The following is a 23,047-nucleotide window of genomic DNA, read 5'->3' on the forward strand; positions in this document are numbered from 1 at the left end:
CAGCTGATTCTTTGCAAAGAGACAGTTAAGCTCCTTTTATTACCATTCCGTACTCGCTGAATGCAAAAAAAAAAATTTAAGTAATGTTTTAAATGAAAAGTTTTATACTTATAAACTATAAACAATCAATTTTTTTCAAGGTTTATAAAAATTTTTATCAATAATAATTATTTAACACATATTTTAACGCATTTTAGAGAATCTGTTTTACATATGATAAAGTCAACAAATACGTATTATTACAATGAATAAATAATAAGTTTTTATATAAATTTAGCGATATTTTTGTCTATAATTTGATTAAAAAAATTATTACTGTATATAAAATGAACTAAATACATGTAGCTCATTCCTCATGTTAAAATTTTAATTTATATTGTTTAATTTTCTTAAGCAAGTACTCATGTTTCAATTATAAATAATTTGATTAATACAATACTTTAATAAATTTAACTAAAAAAGCAATTTTTATACAAAAAAAAAGAAAGAATAAAATTATTTCAATGTAAATTTCAAGTTAATACAAATTTTCAAAATTAATTTGTAAGTTAATTCTTAAAATTTAATACAACTAATATTTATTGAGAAATTTAAAATGACAGTTTCTTTCTTCTTGTGTAATATAGTTATAAATAACGTGTTTATCTATGTTTCATAAATTAGTGTTATGTAATTTTGTCATATTTAATTTACCAGCTACAAGTGAGTTATAAATATTTGATACATGTTATTTCTTATTTGTTGCTGCGAGTGATGGTAAGTTAATATAATAAGTCTTCAGCAAAATTCTTTAGATAGGTGCTGAAAAGCAGCTTCTTTGTTATTCTACGAATGACATTTTTCTGAATGACATCTACTGATAAGTCATACAGACATTGACTTTTGTATAGAATTACTGAATATGTTCAATATTTGATATACAATACATTAACATAGCCCAAAGAATTAAGTAGCTTCACTGACTATTGACTATTAGGAGTTTTATTTCGTAAATATTATAAATTTTACAGAACAATTCAATTTTTAATACATATAATTATTCTTATTAACTACTGAAAAAATATTTTATCTATTTTTAGTGAAATATATGAAAGAAAACTTTCGAGAAATAAACATAAGTGAATAGAACTGAAGCAAATTCTACAACTATAAACCAAAAACGATTACTTTAAAAATCTTAATATAAATCAAAAAATATTAATAAATTGCAAAATTAAAAATAAAATAATTTACATATATTTTAATTAGTAGTAAAATAATTAATTTAAATAAATTAAAAATAAAATTTATTTTTAATATATACGTATATCAAAGGAAAGAGAATAATACAGTATCGCAAAAATTTTTTGTTTTTAAATTTTCGTAATGAATGAAATAAATTTAAAAAACAAAATTTAGATTTGTCTTTAAAACAAATTAAATAAATAAATATTTAAACTATAAAATTACTTTTGTATTAAGTAATATTCATTTCACAAACTTAAATTAAACTTAATTAATTAAATACAAAATAATAAAAAAAAGAAAATAATTAGAGTTGAATTTGTATTTACATTTGTAGTAGCTTTGAAAATATAAATAAAACGAAACTATTGTCATTAATAAAACTCAAATATATTGAAATTTTCTATAGATATTCACTTTAAGTGAAACCAAAGACAATTTCTTTCAGTGTTTTCGTGTAAGTGAGAAACTTCTCTGCTTAGATACTAAGCTATGCAGTGAAGTAATTATTAATGAGTCAAGTAATATATTGAATTTACTGAATATTATATATTATTATTAAATAAATAAATAAATATATTCTACATTGAATATATTAACTCATATTAAAATGTTTTAAGTTTTTAATTCAGATTAAATTTATACTAAGTAATATATCAGAATAAAATATTATGACGTAAATTTTTATTTAAATATTAATTCACGTAAATAATATTCTTGTTTATACTCAATCTATTTATTCTTTAAAATCTTTAATACGCTTAATATTATAAAAATAATCAAATAAAAATCTGTATGATGATCTTAGTATGTTAAAATTTATCAACTACATTCATAAAACATTTTATATATTATACCTTATAAAAGATGTAAAAGTTCCAATAAAATTAACTAGATTTATATCAATTTAAGGAATAATAACCATTTTATTTATTTTAAAAAATATATATTTATTAAATACGTACTAAGTTAAATGAATATTTTATATACTACTATAAATTATAATTTCACGCTTTGTATAAAATTTATATAAGCAATTTATTCATCATATAGCATACTTATATATTTTCTTACATATAAATATGCTAACTAACAATATACAAAAATAACTTGAATGATATGAATGCAGAATATAGATTGCTTCGCTTCAATGAGGTACAATCATAAATATAATTTAGTTATAACCAAAAAAATAAATTTAATCTTATAAAATCAAAAAAGATTATCATTTGGAAAAATATATAGTTTTATTTACGCTATTATTATTTAATATTAAATTTATATGAAAAATATATAAATTTATATATACTCAATCATATTTTTAAATTGAAATAGCCTATAAATTGTTTTTTTAGTAATTAAATTTTACTTGTTTTGAGTAAAATTATAGAAATTATTTTAAAATTATGACTGTTTTACATTTTGAAACATATTTAAATAAATCACATAAAAAGTTTTTCCAAGAAAAATGTTTCAAGTTTTTATATACTCTCTTAAAATAAAATATTTATTTTAATTAATATTTAGTCATTAGAAAAAATTAATGCTATTGAATTAAACATATTAATTTACATTTGAGGACAATATAATTTAATTCCTATTTTAACTATTTAGTAATTAATATAATTTTCCACACTATTGCTTTTTATAGTTACAGAATACTGTATCTAAAAATTACGCCATGAAGATATCTTCTTTGCAATGCTTAACGGTATTGCAGTGAAGCAAACTTATAAATTTTAAATACTTTCAAAGTTTTACTCTTCTTTTAATTATTAATTAATAAATTTGCAAATTCCTTAAACACGAGTTAAAATTTATTATTATATTAACATTTATTTACATATTTTAAAATAAAAGTTAATATTTATAAATATGTATCTTTTAATTTATACAATTTATATATATACACATTTTTTGTATACATATTTATTAATTATATTTAAAACTAATGTGATATTTGCCTTCATTTATTATATTAAATTAAAATTATTCATAAATTAATTTAAAAAATACTTGTATTACAAATATATATAGATGTATAAATTTTATTACTGATAATTATTACAGATAATAAAATTTCCTACTGTATTTGTAATTTGATATATAATTATATTAAGACAATGGATGCGTAATGAACTAGCTAATCAAACGGGCGTAGATAAACCAGTCAGTTAACTTTCACTGCAGAATTATGAATCATTAATGAAGTTACGTCATATCGTTCTTCTTCCTTATAAGTTTATGTAATAATAAAAAATCAATAACAAATGGATAAATAAATCAATAATATAATGATATCATTTTTTGTTATCGCTGATATACAGGCGGCCATAATGAATATTTAATAAAACATCTGTAGTTTATTATCACATTAAACTTATAAATTCATTTAAAATAAGAAAAAAAGTGAATTATGTTTTAGAGTATTTTTATATTATTTGCTGTAAGAGAGAATATTGTATAATATTTTAAATATGAAAATTCTTGAATTTTTTCCCCTCCTTTTGAATAAAGTAAATAGAAATTTGAAATAGAAATATAACAATATAAAAGATATATATAAAAAATTAAATTTATAGCATTTCTATGCCGGTTTGTATTTTATTTCTCGCATAATTCTAAACAAAGATGTAAATTTACATGGCATTAGCCTACGTGATTCGCTGTAATTTCGATATGACTTCTGACATGTCAAATTACATCATTAACATGACACTATATAATGATGAAATATAAATTTAATGAAATATGTAATTAAATATTAGTATTAGACATTAATTTTACTTTAATAATATAAAACTGAAAGAGAAAAAAATAATAATTTGAGAATTTATGAATGAATCGGAAATGATGTGGCCGTTTATGACAATGAAGCATGCCCGCCTCTCAACGGCCTGTTTAGTAACTAAGGCTTTATGTCGATTGCAGTGGTGGTGTCGTCTGCGGTGACAAGAGGAGTGAAGCCAAATTACGTGGATTATATTTGAAAGTATATTACAATCGTCGATTCTTATGGTCGTTTTCGTTAGATAGTTTTTTATTAGATAGCGGAGAAGGAAAAAAAGCAATGGAGCAGTATTAAATTGAAAATGAATCGTTCGGCGAATCAAGATGGCGGTGAGTAACAAGACGAAGAACTTGCAAGCGATGAACATCAGTTCGCTTTTCAGTCGTCTTCAGGGTGCATTTTCGGAAGCCATGGCACCGCCCAAATTTGTTATCGACCGTAGAACGATTGAAAAAACTTGGAAATTAATGGACAAAGTGGTAAAGTTGTGTCAACATTCAAAAATGAACCTAAAAAATAGTCCTCCCTTCATATTAGATATACTACCCGATACTTATCAACATCTTAGACTGATTTATGTGAAACATGAAGATAAAATGCACTTTTTAAATGAAAATGAATACTTTAGGATCTTTATAGAAAATCTAAATCGCAAATGTAAGCAGGCAATCAAACTATTCAAGGAAGGCAAAGAGAAAATGTTCGATGAAACCTCACATTATCGAAGAAATCTAACTAAACTTAGTTTAGTTTTCAGCCACATGCTTTCTGAACTTAAGGCGGTTTATCCAAATGGAAACTACGCGGGTGATACTTTTCGCATCACCAAGAGCGATGCTGCCGAATTCTGGAAAAATTCTTTTGGTGACAGGTAAGTCAAAAGTAGTCAAAAGATTCTCTTTTTTCAAAAAGAGAATGCTTTTGTGGTCTTTAAATGATCCAAAAATTTATATATATAAAGGTGTGTTATAAGTTATCTTGTCCTTGTTATCATTATTCAAGTGTCAATTATTTTAAACGGTGTTTCCATAAAAATTATAATCATAATTTTTTCCATAATTGAAAACAAAAGAGACAAAATTCACAAATTCGGAATCATATTTTCACTTTTTTATTATAATAAATATTCAAAGATTCTGTGTATTTATAACATTTGTGCTGGTTTAAATATGTAATATGATAAATCAATATATTGCATATTATAGTTGTATCAGCTCATACAATTACATGTAAATAATGTGTTTTCAGTTTTAAATTGTATTATCTGACAATATGATTGGGTTTATCTTGCAAACACACGTATAAACATATGGATTTGCATGTAGGATGTTTTATTTTAACTAAATTGAAATATAAAAATAATAGGTATTAAAAGTTTTTCAGATTTTTAAAAATAAGAATAAAAATAAGTTACATAACATCTGTCATAAAAATAATGAGATTGACATTAAAGAGAGCATTATTTTAAAAATTATTACATACAAACATCTTTACATTTTTCTTTAAAATAGCTTCCCCACCTGGAAGTATTTATGGACATTTTCTTTTATGAGGTCAGTCAGTATATTNAAAATTAGGAAGTTGATTAGAATTGACTTTAATAGAGTTGAAATATGGATTATCTTAACTGGAATTTAAAAAAAAATTAACTTAATAAGAAACATCAATAATTTTTTAAAATAAAACATTCAGAAATTTTGGAGCAAGGATGTTCACATCTTTTCAGTTAGACCATCTAGTATATTTCAGGGAAGAAGTGAAAGTAATATAACTAGTAAATATGCTGTATTTACTGTTTATTCAATAGAATTAATAAAATTGGTGATTTAGAGGGATGAATCTAAGGAGGACTTCAAAGGCTTAAGCTTTTTTCCATTGACATAAAAAATAAAAATAAATAAAAAATGAGAATTGAATACCATTAATTAATTAACAACCCTCCAGGTGATCTTGATGCTTTAAATAAGGGAGCATGGTGCAACTATCCCAAGGGTGCTCTAAAGTGGACTTGTGACTGTATTATAACTTTTTTTAATTTTTATCAAATGTGTTAAAAACAGTTTACAACTGAGAATAGAATTACTTGATAATTGTTATAGATTATCAAACAAGTTACAAAATTGAAAAATAATTACCTAAGTTTTTTATTGTATTTCCTGTTATAATTTCAATCAAAAACTAAATACGTCTTTCATTTTTTATAAATCTAGAGTAAAATTTACTATATGATATTTTTTAGCTATGATAAACCTGTGGCAATAAATATAAGTGCACTTCATTTATGGTTGTTATAAATGGTAAGAAAACTGGACTCATTTACATTTGAAATGAATATTGGTTAATAAAAGAAAGTACTCTACTTGAGCTAAAGTTTACAAAAAAAATTGACTCAATCATTGTAACAGGCATCTTCATATATGCCTTAAAGCATTACTCCTTCAAAAAATTAGAGGCAGTTAATTTATACATGCTGGTAACTCACTTAGGCATCACTGTGATGTAAGCATGGCAAAGATTTTGTGGAATGTTAGTCCACACTTCCCAAAGAACTGTATTCAGTTGATCTTTGTTTGGGGCTTTCATTTTCATACCTGTTTCTTGAGGATATGCCAAAAGTCCTTGATTGTATTAGGATCGGGTGAATTTGGAACTCAATCCATGACTTGGACTCAGTTTTGGCAAACACTAGTGGAGTGTGTGGTTTAGTGAGATCTTGCTGAAAGATTGTATCTCTGTGTGGCCAGAGATGGTCTACATAAGGCAGTAAACGCTGTTGCAAATTTTTTGGTAGCATTGCACATTGACAGTCCTGTCATGTGGAACCTAACCACCAATGCCAGAATACCCAACATACCCACACTTAAACTATGCTTAGAAACTTGACTTGTTACTTCACACAGTTTTGGGTGAGTCCTTCATTCAATTGGCAGATGATTCTATCCTATACAGTGGTACCTCAGGATACGAAATTAATCCGTTCCGAAACTGCGATTGTATCATGAAAATGTTGTAAGGTGGATCATCTTTTCCCATACGATTACATGTAAAACCAAATAATTCGTTCCAACGCGAAAAACATACTCAAATTAAAGCCAAGTAATACATTAAAAAAAATAACTGTAGTAAGAAAAACAAATGAAAAATGCAAACTAATGTAACGTCGTATGGTGAGTTGTTGTTTGTATCGTGGAGCAAAAAATATGTTCGAATTTCATGTCGTATCCTGAAAATTTCGTATGCTGGGGCGTTCGTAACCTGAGGTACCACTGTATTTCCATTTAGGACTAGAAAGGCGACTTGTCAGACCAAATTACTTCTGCCATTGAGATAGGTGGTCCCTAGCCTATGCAAACTGTTTTTTTCACTGAACTGGATCAGGTGAATAATCCATAATCCATATCATGTAACCTTTTGCTACCAGTTTATTGAGATACAGGTCAGTGTTTGCTTCACAGTTCTGCAGCTTCAAGAACATACTAGGTCAATATTTCGTGACCAGCTGACATAAAATTTGATCTTTTTCTGACAGTAGTGGTGATCTGTCATTACTGCATCCGTGTCAATAAAACCAGTTTCTTCATAGTATGTGAGAAAGGTTGTGACAATATTCATTCAAATACAATTCCCAAGCAATCTGCCATATAGCTGGTCCATTTTGTTATTTCTGGAGGATCTTATAGAACACTTGCAATTATCTTGCCATTTTTTTTGCATTTTGAATAATGCAGAGACCACACAAGATTTTATAGTTTCTTTCATTTGCATATTACTGACTGAGCAATACACAAAGCAACAAAAATTTCATTCATCCAGCCGAGCAACATTTGGTGAATGGTGTGCATAAATTTATTGCCTCTGATTTTTCAAGGAGTAATACTTTCAGGCATATGTGAAGATGCCTGTTACAGCCAATTTTTTTTGTAAACTTTAGCTCAAGTAGAGTACTTTCTTTTATTAAACAATGTTCATTTCAAATGTAAATGAGTCCAGTTTTCTTACCATTTATAACAACCACAAATGGGGGTGTGTATATATTTATTGCCATGGTTAAGTTATAACAATATCCATTATTTAAGATTTATATTTTGACATCAAAAATATAATATTCATTAAATTTTATATCTAAAAATAAAATCACTTTGAACAGCAATATATTGATGGTTATATTAAAAGTGTACATTTTGCATTTATACAAGTTATAAATGCAATGTTTTAGTGTAAATAGACTCTTCTACTGAAAAAGTAAATAAACCAGTGGAAAGAGAATGTCTGTTCTTAATATTGTTATTTTTCATTAAAATTTTTGTTACATAGATAAAATAACTAAAAATAATATCAGTACATAAAATTAAGATAAGACTCTACGTCTTAAATTATGCCAGCAAGTAGTATTTTAATACACAAAAGTGTTTTTGACCTAGTTTGGTTTGAAAATAATGAAGATCATAAACATACAAAATTTGAATGAAAAGAACAATATATTACTACTTTCAACAGGAAAGCTGGTTAGATAGTGAGGTACTTGCATGCCTGTCTGTGTGTCACAAATTCTAAGGATATTTTTTGACACTTGGAAGAACTGGACACAAAAATAAACCTCATTTTCATTTTTCCCAGAAAAAATATATCCAATAGCTCTTGAAACATCATTTCTTTCATGTATGGGTTGGAAGGTTTCCCTTGTGTGTAATAAACACATGATTCCTTTGCATTTTAATCTGACTATAATATTACTAATTAATTATAAAGATGATATGCAATTTAGACTAAAGGTAGGTGGTTAAGCCAATGTCTTGTATTAAGTTTAATAAGTAGATATAAATTCATTAATTTAGAATATTCTGGAAGAAAAGATTGATCTGGAATGGTGCTTAAATCCACAATTCCTGCTTATTGTGAAGGTCTGTTGCCAATTACACTAATCAGATCTTTGGTTTTTGCTTCCAGACCAATTAATTTAGAAGATTTAACCAGTCAGGCCACTTGCCATTCAAGAATATTCTAAATTAATGAATTTATTTTTAATTTTTAAATTTAATACAAGATGGTGGCTTAACTGCCTATCTTTAGTCCAAATTGCATATCTTTATAATTAATTAGCAATACTATAGCCAGATTAAAAGTTGGTGTTATTAGTTGTTAATGATTTGTCTATGTTTAAAGTTAATGGATTTTTTAATATTTTATTTACATGTAAAAACCAGTAAAAAAATTCAAATTAGTCAGTAAATGTGAATAAGATAATTTTGTTTTTAATTTTTCTGTTACTATTTAATTTATATTTTTGTTTGATATATAACTTGTAATCTATAAACATTTTTAATAATAATATTTTTATTTAAATATAATTATTGTGTTTGAAATGATTTTGATAGTTAATAATTAAAATGTTTTAATTTACTTATGATATATGCATTTTTACAGATAAATGTAGTGTCTGTTTGATCACATTTATACTATCAATAAATTATTTATCAAATGTAATTGTAGAGAAAACAAATTTATTGTTCATAATATAATATAATAATTGCATCTAAAACCTAATGAATTACCTATTCAAATACTTAACCATTTGAAGTTTAGATGTTCAAATGGTAATTTCAAGACGTACTATTAGATGAATATAGGGTAAATTTAACATTAATTTAATTGTAAAATTCCTATCTTTTTATAATACATACAGCTTAATAATAAAATTGATGAAACAAATTAATAAAATTATTTCAAACCAACAAGTAAGAATATTAAACAATGATGAAGTCTAATATTCAGCATGTATTTATTTAATTTAATTAAGCACTAAAAACAAAATCCAGTACTTGATTTTGATTTTAGTGTTTAATTACATATATCAGGGTTACCATATGTCTGTATTTAGTATGGACAGTCTGTACTTTAAAGGCTCTGTCCATGTCCATATCAAACTTAGAAAAAATAAACAAAATGTCTACTTTTTAACTGATCATGCAGCTAATAGTTAAATCATAACCACTTAGATTTAAATCTGACAAAAGATGCTAAATTTTTGCTAATTATTATTGTATATGTTGGCTAGGTAACACATTGTATAAGCAAATGTAACAGTTCTGTTGCTTAGAACACATGTGCATAAACATCCATTATAATGGTTTTTTAATTTGATAGTACTTGTTATCTAAGTGGTAAAATAGTTTTTTTATATTTAAAATTACATTCTGTGCCCCCAAAAAAAGTGTAAATTGAAAGTTTATATTATATATACTTACATTTACTAGATTAAAAAATGAGTAAATTCCTTTTATTTTGCCTCACTCTCTAGGTACTTTTAGTGCTAATCTGTCTATATTTTGTCTCAACTATTATGGTAACTCTTCATATATCCAGTTTTTTGTTGTTGAATTTGTATTTATTTCATAAATTAATAAACAGTAGGCATAAAAATATTTCAAAAATTTATTAAAATCATGGATTATTTTAAGTATGAAATTTTTTTTAATTGATAATATGTATTAAATTATTTGAATTTAATTTTTAAATTTAATACAAGATGGTGGCTTAACCACCTACCTATAGTCCATATTATGTAATATCTATATAATTAACCAAGTTTTGCCTGATAAATAATCAGGCACTATGATTTGATTATTATATAATTCACGCTTGAATTTATTCACAATTTGGATAATTTTGCACTCATCTTCAGTAACAATTTAAAACATTTTAAAAAATATCTGAGAATGTGGTTCAAGTAGAAAACAGAACTTCTACTAGATTTTTTTAAAAAAATTATTAGTAAACTTAATCTAATATTGTCTACTTCACAAAATTCCACAATAAATCTATTACTCATTTAGCTGCTTAACTAATCTCTAGTTAAGCAGCTAAATGCAACAGTATTATTTTTTAACTGTTTCATTTCTTCAAGTTGTTAATTTTACCATTGTTAGAGACAAATTTATTCATTCATTAGTATATAGTAAAATGTGTTTTTTTTCAAATAGTCTAATTAGCTTTATAAATGTATCCCATATTTATATGAAGTTGAATGAGTGAAAAAAGAGTAATGTCATTGTTATTCTTATTTTTGCTGAACATTTCAACTGATATGTTTACAACAAAATGGCTGTTTCTAAAATCAAAGTAATGAATGTTACTAGTTCAGTCTTATCTAAAATAAATAGTTTTCTTGGATTGCTTTATGTGGACGTTCAGCTTTTAATCCACAATTAATATATTCAAGTAAATTTAGAAACATCAATATCACCAGATAACATTTTCTTCACAAAGTAAATGAACCCATTCTTTTGAATTTCATTAGGGTTTCATTTGAAACTTCATCAGAATAGAGCATGTGAATTAAGCTGAACTAGTAATTTATCACTAACTCATTTAACTTGTCTGACTTTTAAGAACATATCCATTGTTCTATGTATAATGATACATAAATTTAAATTTCAAATTCAACATATAATTAATTTATATAAAAAATAATTTATTAAATTACAAATACTTAAATAAATTTTTATAAAATGATTGAAGTAATTAAATACAAACTTACCAATAATTGCTCTCCAACTAATGGTGTCATAGCANTTATATATTTAGATTATTTTTCTATATAGTCAGCATTGTAATTTCACTCAAGGATAAATTTATTACTTTTCTGTATGAGATCTTTGCATCTAATAAATGTCAAATTTTAGTGCCAGGAAGTTTTATAACAGCATTCTATCTGAAATATTACTTAGAAACAAAGATTGCTATTTTAATATTAAAAAAATTTAAAAATGGTAAATCTAAATTATAAACTCATGGAAACTAATTAAACATGTGTGATGGCAACAATATATTATTATGTAATATTGCAAAGCAGCAAAACCAAAGAGAAATTGTTTCTTCTGTTTATGAACAGTGTTCTTCATTGTCTTGCTAGTTAACAATTTTTTTTTTTCTTTTAATATGAACTTTCTGTAATTATATTTGACAATCTAAAATTTGTATTATAGCAATGAACCTTTTATTTTTACAAAAACAGCTCTTTGATACAGTCAACAGTTAGGCTCATCTTTATTATATCATACTGTGACATAAAATTCTCATAAATTACTAGTTGTTTCTGGATGATTTTCTTAAAACTTATTGATGCTTATGGATGCATCAAATTTTCTGATTTTAATAAAATTTATATAAAAATCACCCTTGGACCTAGATTAGTAATATCTATATCTCATTGATATTAGCAACATGTCCTTTGTTGTATATTGAGCTTAGTTTGAATATTGGACCTATTTTGTGTCTAATACAGTGATACTTCAGTATACATCCAATTCAAAATGCGTCCTGTTTGGATGAAACAAATTTTGCTCAGTATACAACTTAATTCAATTATACACGCCATCTATGAACAAGTAGCTGTCTCGGTGTATTAGACCAGACTAGATGTGCACGGTGCCACAGTTTATAACTTTGTTAAATTTCTTCTGATTTGTAAGTAAAATTTCTTCTAATTTGTAAGTAAAATTTTATTGCTTTTATTAATCATGAATTGCAAAAAAGGCAAATGAAAATCAACAGAAAACTAAAAAAATGACTAGAATCACAATGGAACTGAAAAAGATTGTTGAGAAATATGAAGGTGGTATGCATGTTCGTGATTTAACTGTTGCATACCGTATTCCGAGAACAATGATATCGACAATCGTGAAAAATAAAGACATTATTAAATCTGCTGACGTTGCGAAAGGGGTTAAATCAATTTCTAAACAGAGATTGAAGACATTAGATCATGTTAAGAAATTACTTTTGTTTTGGATAACTGAAAAACAGTGTGCTGGCAACAGCGTATCAGAAGCAATTATTTACGAGAAAACTAAAAAGATACATGCTGATCTCATGAAAAATCAAGCAGGAACTAGCCAGGAAAGTGAGGTGTTTAAAGCCAGCCATTTTTTTGTATATGAGAACAGATTAATCATTTTTACATTACATCTCATGGGAAAGGTTGGTTTGGTATGTCCTATTTGGTATAAGTCCAAACATCAGAAACCCTTTAAGGTCATATACTGAGGTTCCACTGTATAGTTGTTGCATATATTTCATTTTAAAAAACAAACATTAAAGAAATAAGGTATGCAGAAGATCTGTTATATTTTATCATTTATTCAAAAATAAGCCAAGTGACCAAATAATAAAATTGAAAAAAAATGAAATAGGACAGGCAAGACATATATATAAAAAAACTGAGGTTTTTTCTTTTTTTTATTTAGAAGGGGAAATCTATGGTAATTTGTTTTTGTCCAATGTAATTGTTTGATTGTCTCCTTTACATTTGTCCAAAGAAATTGATGAATTTATTTTATGTGATAAACTTTTGTTCTTTTCCAGTTGCTATCATTTTATTGTGCCAGTACAAATAATTGATAAAAAATTTTAGACAAACTGCTTTCTTTACAATATATTTTTTTTTCATTTAAAAAAAAATAACACCAAGAAAGCAAAGCTTTGTTCTGAAGATGCTTAAATTTTTTATCAATTAGTGCTGCTTGTTCTTGCACAATTTTATTGTCTTACATTAAAAGAAAAATATGTAAATAGACTAATTAGAAATAGTGTAATATTCTAAAATATTTCATTGCTTTTAATATATATATATATGTGTGCACGAGTGCACACAAGGTTGTTTGTTTGTTCACTATACACTCACTCTGAGACCATTTGACCAATTGCTACAAAACTAGGCAGTTACGTTCACATACTTCTAACTTAGATAATGTTGAATATCCAATCCCAAAATATCAACTGGATTTCTATAAATCAGTTTCTATCTACATTAGATTCACTGACTTTATACATATTGGAAAAAATTTAAGAAAATATCAAACTTAATATAGTTCTTATAAAACAGATTATCATCATCATCTTTGGGCTTAGTCCCGTTTAACAGCGGGGTCGGCACATCTGGATTTTATTTTGAATCTCCATTTGGCCCGATCATGGGCCTGGTCTGGGTATAGGCTTGCAGGTCGTGATGTAGCGTGTCCAGCCAACGCTGCCTTGGGCAGGACCCAGGTACCTCCAAATTTAGGTCCATGTGAATGATGAAGTTGGCGTCAGCACGGAGCATATGGTCATAAAGGTGCAGGTGCCACTTGCGCGCTTTTTCATTGATCTCAGCAATGGCATACTGGGCTCTGATGTCTACGTTGAGTACTCGATTAAGTCTGGGAAGGCCGCTTATTCAACGCAACATCCTAGTCTCTGTAGTAGCAAGTCGGCGGTCGACGACCTTCGTAGTTGGCCTGCACACGGCCCCATACAGTGCGACAGGTTGGACGATGGTTTGATAAATCTTTGACTTAAGTTGGTCCTTGATGCGTCAGTTGCACAGCACACTTGTTATTGAGTGCCACTTCAGCCAGGCGGCATTGACACGTGTAACTGCCTCATGGTACAAGTCTCCGTCGGTTATAAAACAGATTATAATTTTAAAAAATATATATATTATATTCACTTAATTACTACAACAATGATATAGTGTGAAATAGATGCTCTATATTATTATTGCAACAGGTAGCATATAGCACTTGCCTGCATGAAATTGAAAATATTTTACCCTGTGAAAAGTCTATAATCATTTAATTTTCCACATCTAACAAATCGGGTTTTTGTCATTTTTGAATGGTACTTTCTTAACTCTAATTCTAATAAGTGCCCTCCACTGGCCATATGGAGTTTTCCAGATTTTCTTTGTTAGTAACACCTGGTCACTGGTGGGCCCACAAATGGCCAGGCAGTTCAGTTTCGTTCCCTGAACACTGGCAGTTCGATCAATGGGTTTGCGACTTGCCAAGACGGGCTGGCAATGTGGAATTTTTCAGGTTTTCTCCCTGTTTTTAATGCCTAAATAGAGGCCAGTTACCCTTAAAAGACCTTCCAGAAGGCATCCGCGAGGCAGATTGCCAATGTGTTGCATTGATGTAATCAAATAAACCAAACTAATTCTAACGAGTGATTATTATTGTGACATCATGACAATGCCGAGCTTCAATTTTTTTGTCACAATGTTCTCAATTTTTTAGCGATGTATTGCCCCTGTACATCACACTTTCCCTTTTAGCAACAGAGTCGTGTCGGTCATCTATCTGACTCCATTCAGGAGAAAATTTTTGAATTGAAGTAACATGATTTTCATTCCAAACCAGAATTTTTTATATAGTTAAGCTGGGCCTCCTGCCTTTAAGCTTTCCACATCTCCTCTGGACTTTCATCTAACTAACTCCTTTCTTGAGATTTAAGAAAGGACAGACAGTAGGCAGACGACAGTCAGAATTTATAGGTCTACAATTTTTTCAAATTGCAGCTCAATAATTTTCTATAAATTCAATATTCTTGATAATATACTTTCTACTTAGTTTATACAATCTGCTACAAAAATATAAACACTTTACCATCCCATAAAAACAATTATTCTGGCATTTTTATAAGAATTTTTATTTAAACAAGTCATATGAAGTCATTTGAATGTAAGGTTAGCAACTTTGATTACATGCAAGATCATCACAACCTATCCAGCATAGATCACTTTTCAAATATTAATAGTAGAACAGTATTAATTAGTAATCGTTCACCATTCTGCCTTTCAGGAGGAGGTCAGTGACTACTTTTGGTCGAATTACTTTGGTCCCCCGCTGCAACATTCCCCTCTTTCTATCAGACCAGTGGTATGGTGGCATTTGAATAGGAAAATTACAAGGTTACCAACCTGCACAAAATGTTTTAAGTGGTTTTGAGGCTGACACACAAATATTTGGTTTGTTTTTTGCAGAATTTGATATTTGGCTGTTAATAGTAAAATTTCTAGGGTTAACCTTAGGAAAAAATATATCTTAAAATATTCAATATTGTATTTTCAATTGGTGTCTTCTTGACCAATGAAATTGTTCCATTTTTGCACCATCTGAGTATCATAATAAACATGACAATTGTAGGCTGAAATAATCAGCCTTTAATAGTGATCAAACTCTTTTATATGGTTTTTGCTTTAATCTTTCTTATATTTGGTGTCCACTTTGATATGTTTCTTATACATATCATGGTGGACATAGGACACCTTGAAATGTCAAGAAATGCAAAAAAATTTGGGGGATAACTTGTGTGGATGTTTGTTGGTGGCACGATTTTGTTTACCCTGTTTTGAAGCTTAATAACTCCTGTGTTTTTATTGAAAATTTCTGAAATTTTGCAGGGAGGTTTATTAGGGTGTTGACGTTATTAAATTTTGATTGGTAAAGGTCAAGGGGGTGGAAAGATAATGGGATCATGTGTATCTCCAGTAGGGTCTAATTTAATGACGATTTTACTCGTTATTAACATTTACAATTTTTAGCTCAAATTAGCAATTTTTTATCAATCTCATCTCAACCCTCAAAATTAGGCTTTTTGCCATCTTATAACAGTAAAAAATATAAAAAGTTTTTAAATAAAATATGATAACAGATGGTGCTACCAAAATTTTAAATGTTACTGGGAAAGTTAAGCAACTTGTTGCTGGTTTTTTTAAGAATGCATTATGTCTAAGTCAAGGGATTGCATGTATGTGAAAAAGTGAAATGTGATTAAAAACATCTGGAAATAATTTTGTTGCATATAAGAATAATTTAATTTTTACTATAAGACAGTGCACTTATTATTTGGCTATCAAATAATAAGTTGTTAAATTATTAAAAATTCAAATTTGAAGGAATACTTAGCTTAATCTTAAACTTTTTAAAATTGTCTCTCAGTTGATAACTATTAATTAGTTACCTAATACAGTTGACATGCCAGAAATAATGGAAAATATGGAGAAATACGATGAATATGGAGTAACTGCTAAAATATAAGAAAAATATGTTACCTAAAATTATCGTATTTCACTTCAGAAATTGACAGGGAAATTAAATACATATTAGGGAAGTTTTCTGCATATTAGCATGAAAAACATGTTACATTATAAATTCAGGGTTACTAATTACTGAACAGTAAATGAATTCTTATTATATTTTTGTTGTTTATATTGTGTTTCTTCCATCATAAGCTATATACTGTATTTGAATATATATATAAGTATATACTATATAAGTATATAGGTAACATTTTAACAGTTAGTTGAAAGTAATTCTGTATTCTTGAAAAATTATATTTAGAAATATTTTTTAATTGTAAATTTATTTTTTTTAGTTTTAAAATGCATTACATTTAAACTTTGTGATCTCTCACAAGAAATGATTGAAAAATTACATTTGTCTCTGCTTTTCTCTTGTTTTATCTAACATAGTCACATCCTACATAAGCCAACAGTCTAAACCAACAGCATTCACAGACTGTGCCCCCCTTTTCATCTATATATATAAAAATGAATGTATGTCTGTGTCTGTCTTTCATGCATTACCACACCATTTATCCGATTGCCATGAAACTTTGGAAAGTTGTTTAATATACTCCCACAAAGTTTTCTGGCATTGTACATTTATCCTACGATAGATGGCGTGCGTGTATACGATCATTTCACTGTGTGCGATCGATTTCAAATTGTGAAAACCATTTCCCCCTTCAAAAAATATCTCTATATATGCATTTTTGAACTGTTATTTACGATATTTGTAATAATTTTTGTTTAATCACTTTATTTCAACTTTTTTTTTTCTAATTATTTATTCGCTTGAACTTTGTTAAAACCTTAACTGTACCCCGAATAGAGGATTTGATCCCGGGATCTCGACTACTTTTCAGTCCCAAAATTTTCAGGATTAAGTTTTCCTAATCCCAAGATTTTCGGGATTGACATCATTTTAAAAAAGTTGCAAAATAGACTGCATGAAGCGAAACGTTCAGTGCCAGTGCTTTTACAGAATTGCTTGCCTATCATTTTAATANAATATTTTGTAACACTTAAGAATTATTTCAGCTTATATAAAGAATTAACTTAGAGTGAAAAATTATATTGTTTTTGTTCTACTCTGTGAATGTTATGCTGAGATAAATGTATAAAAGTTTAAGAGCACTGTCTATTGGGGTTAAGATTCTGATGAGTAAAACACAATAAATATTTTGCAAGCATTTCTTCAGGTGAAACAAAAACAAACTTTAGAACATTGTTTTTCAACCTTCTTGAATACGAGACCCCTTTACAATTTAAAAAATTCTGGCGACTCCCTAGGGCTATATTAAAACTATATCAGTGATTTTAAAAACTATGTATTTAATTTTCTTTCTGTTGAGACAAATTACTGTTGATTTAAAATGAAAATTTCAGAAGAATTGACAATAACTTAACACAAGTATGAAACTTTCTTTAATTATAACACTGGGCACAGGGAGCTGTTGACCTTCTTTTTTTTTTAATCAGAATTTTCAGCTTCTACTTTTTATTTCTTGCAAATCAGCTCGAGACTTTTTTGGCTATAATTTTCTGGGGTGGGTCGTATCCATCCAGGCCCCTTCCTGGCTACACCCATGGCTAAGACCTAAATATCAATCAAAAAACCAATTGTACTGTAAAATAAACAGGTACAGCCTTCTCGCTGAAATTGTAGTCTTTTTAAAGTAGTGTAGGACCTACAAACACTTGTCTTTTTCTTTTACCCGCGACCCCTCATGTAAGGCTTCGACCCACAGGTTAAAAAACACTGCTTTAGAACATTGATATGAATTTTAACACTAACATGTTCTAATTGGAGTGCACATGTTATTTTTAAATGTTTAAGTTAATTTGTACAAGTTGGAACACGTGTTATTGTGTGTTTTACTCATCAAAATCTTATTAACTCCGTAGACAGTGTTCTTAAACTTTTTATATGAAAAGAATTTGGTGTGAAAAATTATTTGAGATTGTCTGTATTAAGGAAAATACATTTATGTTAAAATGTTAAAATAATCATTTAACATACACACAATTTTTAGGAAATTAGAATATCATATCTCAACAGTATTGGTAAAGTAGCCAATATAAAAATGTAGAGAGCATATTTTTGATATTTAAAATATTTTTACAAGTGTAACTAGGAGGTTGTCTTCACTGATTTCAACAAAATTTTGTGGATGTGTGGTATTTACTTGTACTTAAACTCCACCAAAGCCACACCATGATATTAGAGGTATTCATAGTATTTGAATGATTATTTTTTTATCAATACTATATTTGAGATCTTAAATCTCGAATGCTAGAAAAGTATGCATTTAGTAATAAAGAATACTGAGAAATGCAATGCTGAATAATAAAACACTCCAAAACACCTTAAAAATTATATTAATCACTTTAAATACAGCCAAAAACATTAAAGATTAAACAACCTTCTTCAGGATAAACAACAATCATCGTTTATTTTGTAAGTTTATTCTGAAGAAGATTGGTTAAATATGGTTGAAAATGTTAAAGATTGTAGTGATTATTAATAAAACATTCAAAAATTGTATTAAAGATCATTTAACAATAATTTTTCATATATTCAAATATTTTTTATTGGATAGTGTCTTGAACATAATGTAAAATTATTTTGTTTATAAAATAACATATATAAACAACTACCATATTTTATTGTATAAGATGCATGCCTCATTTCAACACTGAATATTTAGGAAGAAAAAGTTTTTAGTAGATTGGATTGATGAAATAAGGCAATGCAACATGTGAAGATCTCCTTGGAGAACTTTCTATGAGAAATGGCCCCTATTTAGGTATTAACCTCATGAGACAAATGGAAAATGCCACATGGTCAGCCTGTTGGTTGAGCTTGAATCTGTGACCAACTACCAGTGATTATAAGTATTTATAGTCACTGCAGCAAAATAGTAAACATGAGTCAATTTGAGTTGGAAGGTTCCATGTTTGATGAAAGGAATGGAAGTAGACATATGATTAACATGTGAGGAATATTTGAATTAAGAGTAAGTAATAAAATTGTAAAAAAATTTTAAAAATAAAATTGAAGGTAAAGTCTGCTTAAAAAGGAACCACCATTTATTCACTTTCAATGTTCCGGAATACAAACTTATGACAACTTGTCTTATAAACAAACTTCAATTTTTTTTAAACATAATTGCCATCCAATGGAATTCTACAATTGCAAAACAATAAAATTATTTATCATAAAGATAGTATAAAAACATTTTAAAAATGAAAAGCAAAACAGTTGAAAGAGATCAGATCTATGTCTCAGCTTCCAAGGGATAATCATATGTCTACCTCCATCCTGTCATCTGACATAGACTCTTCCAGCTCAGGCTGACTTATGTCTACTTTCTCACTGCATGGACTATAGTGTATTTAAGCCATCCCATGCATTTGACACTTGGTCCCAATTTTTTTATTGAATTCTGATTTTAAAAAAATCAAAAATAGAATGCATGCTTTTATTTATCAGGAAAAATAGAGAGTTAAAAAAGGGCATTTACAATTAAAATTTATTATTACAATATTCAAAAATGTTTGGAAATTACGTTAAAGTTCAATTACTGGTTAAAAAGGTTTTGTGTGGTAGTTTATTTACTCACTCCAGTAAGTTGAGAAACAAACTGTTATAGTTAGGGGTTACCCATAGACTGCTAAAGATTGGAGAAATTCATTAGGATATGAGAGATTGCAACTTTACATTTAAGACACAAGACTTTTTTTTATTTTTACATAAGTTGTGTCTTATAGGCTCCAATGCATTTTAAAATTTGATTATTATTCAAGTCATTTTATGTTATGAGAATAAAGATTATTAGATTTTTCATCTGTATGGATGTGGCATTGGTAATATTTACATTTTGCAATCTATTAAGTAAAGCATTTTATATTTTCTTTAATTAGAATTAATGCTTTTTTTATATTTTAAAATTCTTGAAATGTTAAAAGTTTAGGATTGCAGGGAAATGAAACAGAATTGTTTCTCAAAAATTCAATGTGTATTAGCTATTGACTAAGGATGATGTTTAGAGAATTATGCATGCAATTTGATGTATGTTATTAGGTTTAGCAAAACAAATTCAGATGTAACTTAACTGGTAATCGTATAATCATATCAAAATGCTAGTTTAGTTTTCTTGGATAGATTGATCAACATTTTGTTTCTTTAGTAACTAGAGTAGCCTCTAAATTATTGGTTCCCAAGTAGCTAAAAGCTATGTGTATGTATGTATTTTTTTTTTTTTAAAGGTAAGTCACAAATTCCATACTTTTTGAAAGTTCTGTAGTAGAATAATAGCTTTAGTTGAGAGGTAGGTGGCAATATTAAAAAAAAATTATACTAATCTTTATAACAAGTTAAAAAAAATATGAAATCAGTATAAATATTATGGGAGAAGTCAAGCCTTTTTTGTTTTGAACAATTCCTTCCATATCTGGTTCAATGTTTCCTACTTTTAAGGGATAAACATTAAGACAGTTTCTATGTTTGTCTTCAGATGACAAAATATCAAAAATGTTTGTATAAACAATTTAATCTAATTGTCTATCTAATTTCATTTTGTTCCGCATACCTTTGTAAAAAGTTATGTAGAATTAGGTATTTCAAAGTTTCCAATCCCTAGTTTTTTATAATTAGAAAATACCTTCTGATTATATTGGTCAAGTGTACAGTTTTTGAAACATTTTTAATGAGCTGTCACAAGTTGCATCTACAAGCTCATCTTGCTTCTTTTCAGAATGAGTTATTAATTGTACTTCATCATATTCAAAAGGATTGCTTATCCATGAGTTTTCAGGATTTTATGTAGAGAAATCATCTCTGAAGCTAGTTGCTAAATCATGCTTATACTCAGTGATGACATGGTTTAATGGTTTAACTACTGGTGGCAATCCTTTGCAAGTGGGCTTCAGAAATGACTTCAATGTTGGGATGTTACTGAAACTGCCATCTTCAGCTTGGCTTGACCAAAGCCTTAATTTTATAATCACTGTTTCAATCTTATCTCCACTGTAAAAAATATTCACATCACTACCTTCAAAACATGTATTGAGTGTGTTCAAATATGCAAAAATACCTACTAAATAGGCTACCATACATAACCAAGCAAAATAGTTCAACTGATCTCATGGAAATTTAGAATCACTTGGAAATAGTTATACATCATCATGTAATTCAAATTTGATGCAAAATTCTCCTCTTGATAACCAATGAAATTCATTTACTTCCATACTGAAGACAATCATTGCAGTTCTTATGGATTTAAAATTTTTTTACTGTACTTGTAAAGATGTTTGATTATGTATTTTTCATTTTGAATTCAGAATTTTGTCAATATGTTGTAAAGTGCAACGAAAGGCTAGTACTTGCTTTTAATAAATTAGACAATTTTCTTGTTATTTCTAATTATTCATGTGTGTGAAATTTCTTTATCTTAATCTTTTTACTCTATTGTACTAGAGTTAAAATTAATAGTTTTATTTTATTTAAGGTATTGATCTTTTTATTCTCTTCCTACAGAGTGTGATCAAATAATCACTTACTCTGAACCAATTACAGTGTGTAGATAATGAAAACAAACATTATCCAAAAAATCTATTATCTGAAAGTATCCTGCCCCAATTATTTCAGATAACAATGCTTTACTGTACTGCACTCAGATTCAACACTAAGAGTTGAATCAGTTGAGAATCTTTCTTTTTAGAATCCAGTCTCTAACTATGCTTTTATGTTTTGCAAGTAATAAGTAACACAAAGCAACTCTAACTATATAATATGATTATAACATGATTATGAAAACATGTTTACTAAGAACACTATTACGATTTCACTAGAGTTAGAAACTTTCTTATTGTAATTCCAAATGGCTACTAAGTTTATTGTGGATATTGACAGGCTTAAATATTCACCACTAGAATTCAGGAGAATTTGAGATGATTACAAAAGTTTATCCATCATCAGGCAAGTTCAAATGATTGGTTGCAGTATGTACAGTACTACTTCCAGCAGATGGCTGATGTAATATCTTCTATTGTTATACTATCAAAGAGCTTATTAATACTGGTATTGCAAAAAGTAAGTGCATTTTAAAAAGGTGGAGGTTTTTATGTAAATGATGCCATGGATC

At 27.7% G+C, this 23,047-nt stretch overlaps 1 protein-coding gene across 4 annotated transcripts in view; it reads left to right on the forward strand.

Moving 5' to 3' along the window:
• Positions 1 to 4,059: 4,059 nt before the first annotated feature.
• Positions 4,060 to 23,047, forward strand: part of LOC111625166 (E3 ubiquitin-protein ligase CBL-like) — a 179,498-nt gene continuing 160,510 nt past the window's right edge. For 2 of the 4 annotated variants that reach the window (XM_023368216.1, XM_023368217.1), the window contains exon 1: positions 4,063 to 4,886. In XM_023368216.1, the coding sequence (XP_023223984.1) occupies positions 4,339 to 4,886 (548 nt within the window). In that variant the 5' untranslated portion in view covers positions 4,063 to 4,338. Of the gene's footprint in view, positions 4,887 to 23,047 lie in introns of all 4 variants that reach the window. The other 2 variants (XM_023368218.1, XM_023368219.1) reach the window with 2 other exon arrangements.

Source organism: Centruroides sculpturatus, unplaced genomic scaffold (genome assembly GCF_000671375.1).
Source record: "Centruroides sculpturatus isolate CEXI.00-Female unplaced genomic scaffold, Cexi_2.0 scaffold258, whole genome shotgun sequence".
Taxonomy (NCBI): Eukaryota; Metazoa; Arthropoda; class Arachnida; order Scorpiones; family Buthidae; genus Centruroides; species Centruroides sculpturatus.